The sequence below is a fragment of the Ornithorhynchus anatinus genome, chromosome 6, assembly GCF_004115215.2.
Source record: "Ornithorhynchus anatinus isolate Pmale09 chromosome 6, mOrnAna1.pri.v4, whole genome shotgun sequence".
Lineage (NCBI taxonomy): Eukaryota > Metazoa > Chordata > Mammalia > Monotremata > Ornithorhynchidae > Ornithorhynchus > Ornithorhynchus anatinus.
This window is the reverse complement of record NC_041733.1, coordinates 35109560-35119728: the sequence shown is the minus strand read 5'-3', so window position 1 is coordinate 35119728 and position 10169 is coordinate 35109560. Positions and strand designations below refer to the sequence as shown.

Sequence of the window (10169 nt, the reverse complement as noted above, 5' to 3'; positions counted from 1 at the left end):
GCTACACCTTCCTGGGGTTTCATCTACACTGACCTTAGTTATTTATTGGAAGGGAGGTGATGTCACTTCGCCACAGGTAAGGCAGAGTCCAGCAGACACACCTGCAACTTCCCTTTGTCGAAATAAAGCAAATTGTGTTGATAGTCCCTTGAGGCTATGAGCTTGTCTCTGTCTCGCCAAAGAAAGGGACCCATCATAAAATGAGACGTGACTAAATAAGAGACAGCCTGTCTCTAAGAGCTCCATCGAGTTCTCATATCCTGACTTAGACCAGCCTCAAAACAAACTCGTTCTTCTCTCTCTGGCATGCTTTGTTTACAGCCACCGGACCCAGTTTGGCCCAGGTTAAGGACTGAAATGGTTCCAGTTATTGGTTGTAATGTTAGTGACGAGGCTGTTGTGAAAATGTCAGTCTTTTGCCTCCCCTCAATTGGATTTTATTATGATGTAATTGAACTTGACTTCTACTTTCTCCTGCACCTCTCGATCCACTTATTACTAATTCAAAGGTCTTTCAGCTTTGGAGGTGAATCTTGCCCCCATGAGCTGCTTCAGAACCTTAATAATTGTGGTATTTGTTAAGATGTTACTATGGGCCAACCACTGTACTAAGCTCTAGGGTGGATATAAGATAGGCCCTATCCCACAACTCCTGAGCCCTTAGTACAGGTGCTGCACACAGTTAGCACTCAGTAAATACCACTGATTGATTAATCTTCTGAAAACAGGAAGCAGCATGGCCTAGTGGAAAGAGCATGGGCCTTGGGGTCAGAGGAGGTAGGTTCTAATCCCGGCTCTGCCACCTGTCTACCGTGTGATCTTGGGCAAGTCACTTCACTTCTCCGTGCCTCAGTTCTCTCATCTGCAAAATGGGGATTTAATACCCATTCTCCCTCCTACCTCGACTGGGAGCCCCATGTGGGACCTGATTATTTTGTAACTTCCCCATCGCTTAGTACAGTGTTTGACGTATAGCAAGCGCTTAACAAATACCCTTGTTATTATAATCTTCACTAGAGCAGGAGGCTTGGGATGTCCCGAGCAAACCAGTCATCAGCATTCCATCCCACCACGTCCAGATGAACCATTCTGGTAGAATTGAGTGCCACAGATTCTTATTTCTACTCTATGGTCAAGAGCAACAGTTCATAAGAATGAGAAAAAAAATTTTCAAAGAGGTTGTAATGAAGTAACAGTAGCATCCCATCAACTTGGCGATTTATGAACCATTTAATATCGAAAGGCCCCTGCATTTGGGATGAAGAAAAATGTAAGCTAATTGGCTACAAAGCAAATGAAAAATGAACTCTGCTTCTAAGTGGTTCCATTTGTCAGTTGCTAAAGCACGTTTCTCCCATCAGAAGAAAAGCGGCCTTGGGTTTATCATTTTCTACAGCTTCCTGGTTCCTCTCTTCACATTTATTTCTTCTTTGACACGTCTCCTTCTGTCTGGGTCTGTTACAAGTGTCTCTGGGGGTTAATGCTCCTACTGGGCGGTCTCTGCAGCTGTAGTTCCCTAAGCCAACTCCAGCTTTCCCCCTGACTGTTATGCAAGTAGTCCAGGGGGCATTGATATTTTTATTAAGCATGCACATTAACTGCCATTCATCTTCAGCTTTCCTCACTAATGTCCCTTGGAGCAAATTTATTGCTTCTTGTCCAAGGAGTTCAAAACATAAAACAAATATGATCTGACAAGCTATCCATATTTTAAAGATGGGCTAGTTGTCTGCCTCCTCATCTTGCAGTAGGGAAATGAAAAACAGCAAGGTTTGGGGGGCAGAGGAGGAGAAAGAAGAGGGGATGAAGAAACATTCCCTAAATTAAAACACAACTTTCATTCATTTAATTGTATTTATTGAGATCTTACTATGTGCAGAGGACTGTACTAAGCACTTGGAATGTACAATTCGGCAAGATAGAGAAAATCCCTGCCCAACAGTGGGCTCACAGTCTAAACGGGGGAGACAGAAAACAAAATAGAACAAAAGTAGTCTGGCATCAATATCATCAAGATAAATAGAATCATAGATATATACACATAATTAACAAAATAGAATATTAAATAATATATGCAAATATGCACAAGTGCTCTGGGGAGGGGAAGGGGGAAGAGCAGAGGGCGGGAGAAGGGGGAATGGGGAGGAGCAGAGGGAAAGGACTTATGGTCAGAACTGTTCTGGAGGGGCTGAGGAATCAAAAATTTTGGCTCTTTGATCTCCAGCTAGTGTCCCTGCAACTTGCCCCAGGCCAACTTCTGTACTAAGTAAAGAATCCCCCAGTCTCCAGCCTCAGTTTGACCCAACCCAAGCCTCGAGAGGGTGAATGGAAATCAGGGGTTCAATCCTCTAGCCAGTAGACCATCTGCCAATCCTTCATGTTTATTCCTTTACGTACATACTGACCACCTCTTTTCTAATTTTCTGAGAACACAGCAACTCCCAAGGAACAGCAATACCCTGGAAAGTCTGAAAGAAATGTCCGGGTAATAATCATAGTTCTTTTATGTCCTCAAGAGAAGCAGCGTGGCTTAGTGGCAAAAGCACGGGGTTCTAATCCCGGCTCTGCCGTTTGTCTTCTGTGTGATCTTGGTCAAGCCATGTAATTTCTCTGTGCCTCAGTTACCTCACCTGTCAAATGGGGATGAAGACTGTGAGCCTCACGGGGGGACAACCTGATGACCCTGTATCTAACCCAGTGCTTAGAAAAGTGCTCAGCACATAGTAGGTGCTTAACAAATACCATCATCGTCTTGCCATAGTTTCTGAATTGAAGGATCTCTAAAGCATTGATCAGTGAGTATTCTAAACATACCTTGCTTCACCACTGAAATCCAGCCTCCCCTAAAGGGAGGGGCAGGAGCTTGAGCTGGGAGTTACACTGCCTACAACGGGCTGCAACGAGGCCTTACTCCAAAGAAAGCTTAATTCAATACATTTTTAAAAACCTTATTGTTGATCTCTTTCCCCACAGGTCCTCCCAACCTAACCATTGAACAGCCTTGTCTTTTGTTTTTTGAAGAAACAACTGAGAAATGCAATGGGAGCACAGAGATTTGCCTGAGGTATTCTTCAGAGTCAGGCTATCACTGATGTTAGAGAGCAGGGTCCCTGATTCCTAGTTGAGCTCTAATGGCCCTGGGCTTTTCTGATGCAGCACAGTTCCCGCCCATTAGGTAACAATCTGAAGTACACCCCTTAGTCGTTTCTCCTCCTTACAGACTTCTCCTGGCTAACCGGATCTTCTTGCACAAAATAAAAACTCCTGACCATTGACTTCAAGGCTGTCAGCTGCTTCTCTGTTACCTTTCTGCCCTCTTTTCCACCATACTCCAGCTGACTTTCACAGGTTCCTTGTTCATGGCACTCTCACCTCTGATCCATTGTCCACAAGCAGCGTGGCTCAGTGGAAAGAGCCCAGGCTTGGGAGTCAGCGGTCCTGAGTTCGAATCCAGGCTCTGCCACTTGTCAGCTGTGTGATTGTGGGCAAGTCATTTAACTTCTCTGTGCCTCAGTTACCTCATCTGTAAAATGGGGATTAAGATTGTGAGCCTCACGTGGGACAACCTGATTACCCTGTATCTCCCCCAGTGCTTAGAACAGTGGTCTGCACATAGTAAGCGCTTAAGAGATACCAACATTATTATTATTATTCTCCCTGTCTGGAACATCCACCTCAATTCTGCCAAACTATATTCCTTCCCACCTTCAAAGCCCTGCTAAAAAGCCACCTCCTCCAAGAGATAGTCCCTGAAAAATACCCCACTCTCTCGGTCAAACCGCCCCATCAGTCACTTGCACTCATATGTATAACTGAATTTATTTATCTGAAGTGGGTTTGAGGATTTGTATCGATCCCTTTACTCTTTCATCTATTGTTTTGGGCATTTGGCATTTGCTAGTGCTGTACCCCAGCTCACGAGATCACCTTCTCATTGTGCTGACTTCTCGATACTCCTGTCTCCGGCTCTTTGCTCATATCCTTCCCCATGCCTGGAACTGCCTCCTCACTTCAAATCTGCCTGACCTCAACTCTCTCCATCTTCAAAGCCCTTGTGAACTCCCACCTCCTCCAGGAAGCTTTGCCCTATTCAATTTTCTCCTTTCCGGATCATCCACTCAAGTATTATCCCAGCCCTTTGAACCAGCTCAGTCCTTATGCACTCACAAAGTCACTTCACACTATTTACATAGCCTTAAGCACTTCTTCCTCCTGTTTGTAAGTTATTTTCTATCTCTTCTGTTAGACTGTAAACTCCTTGAGGGCAGAGACCATGTCTCCTAGAAGCAGCTTGGCGTAGTGGATAGAGCACAGGCCTGGGAGTCAGAAAGTCATATTAATAATTATAGTAATACTTATAGTATTTGTTAAGCGCTTACTATGTGCCAGGCACTGTACTAAGAGCTGGAATGGATACCAGCAACTCTGGTTGGACACGGCCCCTGTCCCACATGGGACTCAGTCTCAATCCCCGTTTTACAGGTGAGGTAAATGAGGCCCAGGGAAGTCAAATGACTTACCCAAGGTCACACAGCAGACAAGTGGCAGAACAGGGATTAGAACCCTTGGAAGCAGCATGGTGTAATGGCTAGAGCACGGGCCTGGGAGTTCGAAGGTCATAGGTTCTAATCATGACAGGGATTGTGTCCAACCTGTTTTGCTGGTATCTACCCCAGCACTTAGTAAAGTGCCTGGCACATAGTAAGCACTTCACAAATACCATAATTGATTAATTAACTCTTGTTCTCTACCAAGTGCTTAGTACAGTGCTCTGCATACTGCAGGTGCTCAGTAAATATTATTGCTTGACAGCCACCTGAATGATGGAGAAACTGAGGCTTAAAATGTTTAAGTGGCTTGCCCCAGGTCACCCAGGCATTCAGCAGTTGTCATTTTGGGGGTTTCTGATGGAGCACTCTGTCTTGGATATATTGTGCAGCTTTATCTCACCTAGGAGAGTTTTATGTAATCAGTGTAGTCTTGCAGTTATTCGGTAGTACTGTTGAGTGCTTACTGTGTGCAAAGCACTGTACTAAGAACTTGGGAGAGTACAATACAACAGAGTTCATAGATGTGATCCCTGCCCATCAAGAGCTTAGAGTCTAGAGCGGGAGACAGACATTAAAATAAATTACACAGAGGGGAGGCAAGGCATAAGGATATGTACATCAGTTCTGTGAGGTAAATATAAAGTGCTTAAAGTATACAGACTCAAGAATGTAGGCGACACACAAATAGGGGAAATGAGGGTTTAGTCAGGAAAGGTCTCTTGGCAATGTCTGTCAAACAATTGTTTTGAGCACTTACTGTGTACAAAGCACTGTACTAAACGATTGGGAGAGTACCATATTACAGAGTTGGTAGACATGGTCCCTGCCCATGTTCCCAGTCTACAGGAAGAGATGGACGTTAATATAAATTATGGTTAAATACATAAATCCTGTGGGGTGAATATCAAGTGCTTAAAAGGTTCAAATCCAAGTGCAAGCCTGATGGAGAAGGGAGAGGATGTAGGGGAAATGACTTAGTCAGCAAGGCCTCTTGGAGGAGGTGTGTTTTTAATAAGGCTTTGAAGGAAGGGAGAGTAATGGTCTGTCAGATATGGGGGCGGGGGGGAATTCCATGTCAGAGGGAGGACATGGGTGAGGGGTTGGAGGTGAGATAGTTGAGATCGAAGTACAGCGAGTAGGTTGGCATTAAAGGAATGAGGCAAGAGTACTGCGTTGCAGTAGGAAATCAGCAAGGGGAGATAGGAGGAGGCAAGGTGATTCAGTGCTTTAGAGCCAATGATAAGGACTTTCTGTTCGATGTAAAGGTGGATGGGGAACCACTGCAGGTGCTCGTGGGGTGGGGAAACATGTACTGGTTAGGGTTTTCGAAGTGAAGAGAGTAATGGTCTGTCAGATATGATGGGAATCCGCCAGACTCCCAGAGGGAGGCCAGAGGGAAGACATGAGCATGGGATCGGTGATGAGATGGAAGAACAGTGAATAGGTTGGCATTAGAGGAGGGAGTTGGGTTGTAATAAGAGATCAGTGAGGGTAGGATGGAGCGGGAGGGGTGTGTGAGTCTATAGAGTAAGGAGTTTCTGTTTGATGTGGAGCTGGATGGATCACCATTGGAGGTTTTTGAGGAGTGGGGAGATGTGTCCCAATCAGTTTTTGAGAAAAATGATCTAGGCAGCAGAGTGAAGTACCGACTGAATTGTGGAGACGCAGGAGGCAGGGAGATCGGCGAAGAGGCCGATGCAGAAGTCAAGGTGGGATAACAGTGTTTTAGGGTGATAGCAGTGTAGATGTAGAGGAAGGAGTGGGTGCTAGAGATGCTGCGAAGGTAGAAGAGACAGAATTTGGTGACAGGCTGATTATGCTAGTCGAATGCCAAGGTTATGGGCTTGTGAGGTTGGGAGGATGTGATGTCTCCAGTGGTGGGAAAGTCAGGGGGAAAAGGAGTAGTCCTGTTATGGACATGTTAAGTGCACAGTGTCAGTGGGACAACCAGGTAGAGATGTCCTGAAGACAGGTGGAAATGAGAGACTGCAGAGGAGGAGGAGAGGTTCAAGTCGGAGAAGTAGTCTCTCAGCATTACCCGAGAAGGCATTTCTGTGAAGCTGGCAGGGGTCAGAATGATTTTACCTATTTCACGAATGAACCAGAGTGATGGGCTTAAGTGCAAGTTACGAGGTGGGGGCGGGATCTAGCAGAGAAATCAAAGCCTCCCTTTAGGGGATTTGCAGACTGACAGCTGATCGTGGGGTGGGGAGAGGAATTCATTCAAGCGTTCATTCAATTGTACTTACTGAGTGCTTACTGTATGCAAAGCACTGTATTAAACGCTGGGGTAGATACAGGGCAATCGGGTTGTCCCACGTGGGGCTCACAGTCTTAATCCCAATTTTCCAGATGAGGTAACTGAGGCACAGATAAGAGGCTTGCCCAAGGTCACACAGCAGGTGAGTGGCGGAGGCAGGATTAGAACCCGCTGATTCCCAAGCCTGGGCTCTTTCCACTAAGCCACACTGCTTCCCCGGTAATAATAGCTGTGTTTCCAGGTGGTTTCATTACAAAGAAGCAGCGTGGATCAGTGGAAAGAGCCCGGGCTTGGGAGTCAGAGGTCGTGGGTTCTAATCCTGGTTCTGCTACTTGTCAACTGTGTGATCTTGGGCAAGTCACTTCACTTCTCTGGGCCTCAGTAAAATGGGGATTAAGATTGTGAGCCCCACGTGGGACAACCTGAATACCTTGAATCTAACCCAGCGCTTAGAACAGTGCTTGGCACATAGTAAGTGCTTAACAAATACCATCATTATTATTTTTACCCAAGCGCCTTACATTCATTCATTCAATCGTATTAATTGAGTGCTTACTGTGTGCAGAGGACTGTATTAAGCACTTGGGAAGTGCAATTCAGCAAGAGAGACAATCCCTGCCCACAACGGGCTCACAGTCTAGTACAGAGCACTGTACTAAGCGCTTGGAAAGTACAATTCTGCAACAAATAGAGACAATTCATTCATTCATTCAATCGTATTTATTGAGCGCTTAACTGTGTGCAGAGCACTGTGCTAAGCGCTTGGGGGGGGGGGGGTACAATACAACAGTAAACACCACCGTGCCCACAACGGGCTCACAGTCTAGAACGGGGGAGACAGACAGCAAAACAAGTAAACAGGCATCAATTGCATCAATTTAAATAAACAGAATTATAGATATGTATGTATATTAATAAAAGTGAATAGAATTATAAATATGTACATATATAAATACAAGTGCTGTGAGGTAGGGAGGAGGGTAAAGGGGGGCTCAGTCTGGGAAGGCCTCTTGGAGGAGGTGAGCTTTCAGTAAGTAGGGCTCTGAAGGGGGGAAGAGGGTTAGTTTGGCGGATGTGAGGAGGTGGGACATGGGCCAGGGGTCGACGGCGGGACAGGCGAGGTAATAAGGACGGTGTTTCCTAAGCACTTACTCTGTGCGAAGCACCGTTCTAAGCGCTGGGGGGATACAAGGTGATCAGGTTGTCTCACGTGGGGCTCACCGTCTTCATCCCCATTTTACAGATGAGGTCACTGAGGCCCGGAGAAATGAGCAAGAGGCCAAGTGGCGGAGGCGGGTTTGGAACCCACGGCCTTCGACTCCCCAGCCCGGGCTCTCGCCTCCGAGCCCCACCACTTCTCCGGTGGGGTCGTCGTTCCCCAATAATAACGTTGGTATTTGTTAAGCGCTTACTATGTGCCAAGCACTGTTCTAAGCGCTGGGGTGGATAGAAGGTCATCAGGTTGTCCCACGTGGGGCTCACAGTCTTCATCCCCGTTTTACAGATGAGGGAACTGAGGCATAGTGAAGTGACTTGCTTAAGGCCACACGGCAGACAAGTAATAATAATAATAATATTGGTATCTAAGTGCTTACTATGTGCCAAGCACTGGTCTACGCGCTGGGGCAGGTCCAAGGTGATGAGGTTGTCCCACGAGGGGCTCATCGTCTCCATCCCCATTTTCCAGATGAGGGAACTGAGGCATAGAGAAGTGAAGTGACTTGCTTAAGGTCACCCAGCAGGCAAGTAATAATAATAATATTGGTATCTGTTAAGCGCTTATTATGTGCCAAGCACTGTTGTAAGTGCTGGGGGTAGATAGAAGATCATCAGGTGGTCCCAGGCGGGGCTCACCGTCTTCATCCCCATTTTCCAGATGAGGGAACTGAAGCATAGTGAAGTGACTTGCCCGAGTCACACAGCAGACAAGTAATAATGATAATAACGTTGGTATTTGTTAAGCGCTTACTCTGTGCCAAGCACTGTTCTAGGCGCTGGGGCAGGTCCAAGGTCATCGGCTCGCCCCACCCGTTTTCCAGGTGAGGGAGCTGGCCCAAAGTCACGCAGCGGCTAAGCGGCGGAGCTGGGATTCGAACCCACGACCCGGGACTCCCAAGCCCGGGCTCTTGCCAGCAAGCGGCGTGAGCCCCGAGCGGGGCGTCCAGCCACGGGGTGGAGGCGGGTGATTGACAGGAGGGAGGCCGGGCCGGCGGCGCGCAGGCGCACCAGGCCGCGCCCCCCCTCCCCCCCCCCGCCGCCCCCGGCCCAACCGAGCCCGCAGCAAGGGGCAGCCAGCGGGGCCCGGGCCCGCACACCATGTTCCTCCCCCCCGCCGCCCCTTGAGCGGCCCCCGCCATCGGCCGCACCATGCACCAAGCGCTCACCCCTCCGCGCTCCAGCGACATCTCCCTCTCCGACTCCGGGGGTGAGTGCCAACCGGCCGGGCCCCGGGGGGGCGGGGGGCGCAGGGGGCGAGACCCCCCGATTGGAGCTGACACCGACCCGCGCGGGAAGGGCGCTCATCACAGAGGAGCTGCAGAGCCGCGCGGGGTGGGGGGGTGTGTGTGTGTGTGTGCGTGCTGCACTGCACATCTCCATCCTGTGGGTGAGAGCGGGCCGTGCCCCTTTGGGTAACGCCGAGAGGGCAGAAGGATGCGGACCCCGCAGCGCCCAACTCTCTCCCTCCTTCCCTCTCCACCTCCGAGGCAACAGAAATATGCACAGACGACTAGGTAGACAGCCACCGCCACCGCTAGCCAACCTAACCAGCCTCAGGGTTGGTCCCCTGTCTCACCTCCTTCCCCCAGTTCTTTCCATGCAGGGGTCCGGGAATTCAAAGCTGCAGTGTCCCAGTCCCCTCTGCCAAACCTGCACGCGTTCTGGATGGGATCTGCTGGGATGCGAATGTGAGGGAAACAGTGTATGTGAGCAAAGCCCAGGCCCCAAGGAATAATGACAGCAGCAGCAGCAGCACCAGTATTTTCACTAACCCAATGCCTCTGCCTGCCCAAAGCGAACCTCTCCCGATGTGGGAAGAGACCCCTTCAGTCCCCTGGAGTTTGCTCTCTCCCCGAGAACACCCCACAACCCCAGCCTCTTTATCTTGGCACTGTCCAAATCTAGGGAACCTCTTTCAGAGCAGCAGTTTCAGCTAATGTCTGAAGTTACCTTTCATATTTTTTTTAAATCCAAATCCTTTGCCGGCTCCCCACATGTCATTACTTCTCTTCTCACCGTGGTTGGAAAGTTCAGGCAGTATTCCATGGAATTTGGGAGTGGTGATGAGGAAAAATAAACTATTGGGGTATAGATTATTATTTTTGCATAGTTTGACCTTTTCTGGCCAGGTGGTGGAATCT

At 48.4% G+C, this 10169-nt stretch overlaps 1 protein-coding gene across 2 annotated transcripts in view; it reads left to right on the top strand.

Moving 5' to 3' along the window:
- The first annotated feature begins 9066 nt into the window (after nucleotides 1–9066).
- TMEM255A (transmembrane protein 255A) overlaps nucleotides 9067–10169 on the top strand; it is a 48793-nt gene continuing 47690 nt past the window's right edge. For both annotated transcript variants that reach the window (XM_007669609.2, XM_001509829.4), the window contains exon 1: nucleotides 9067–9235. In XM_007669609.2, the coding sequence (XP_007667799.1) occupies nucleotides 9178–9235 (58 nt within the window). In that variant the 5' untranslated portion in view covers nucleotides 9067–9177. The remainder of the gene's footprint in view (nucleotides 9236–10169) is intronic.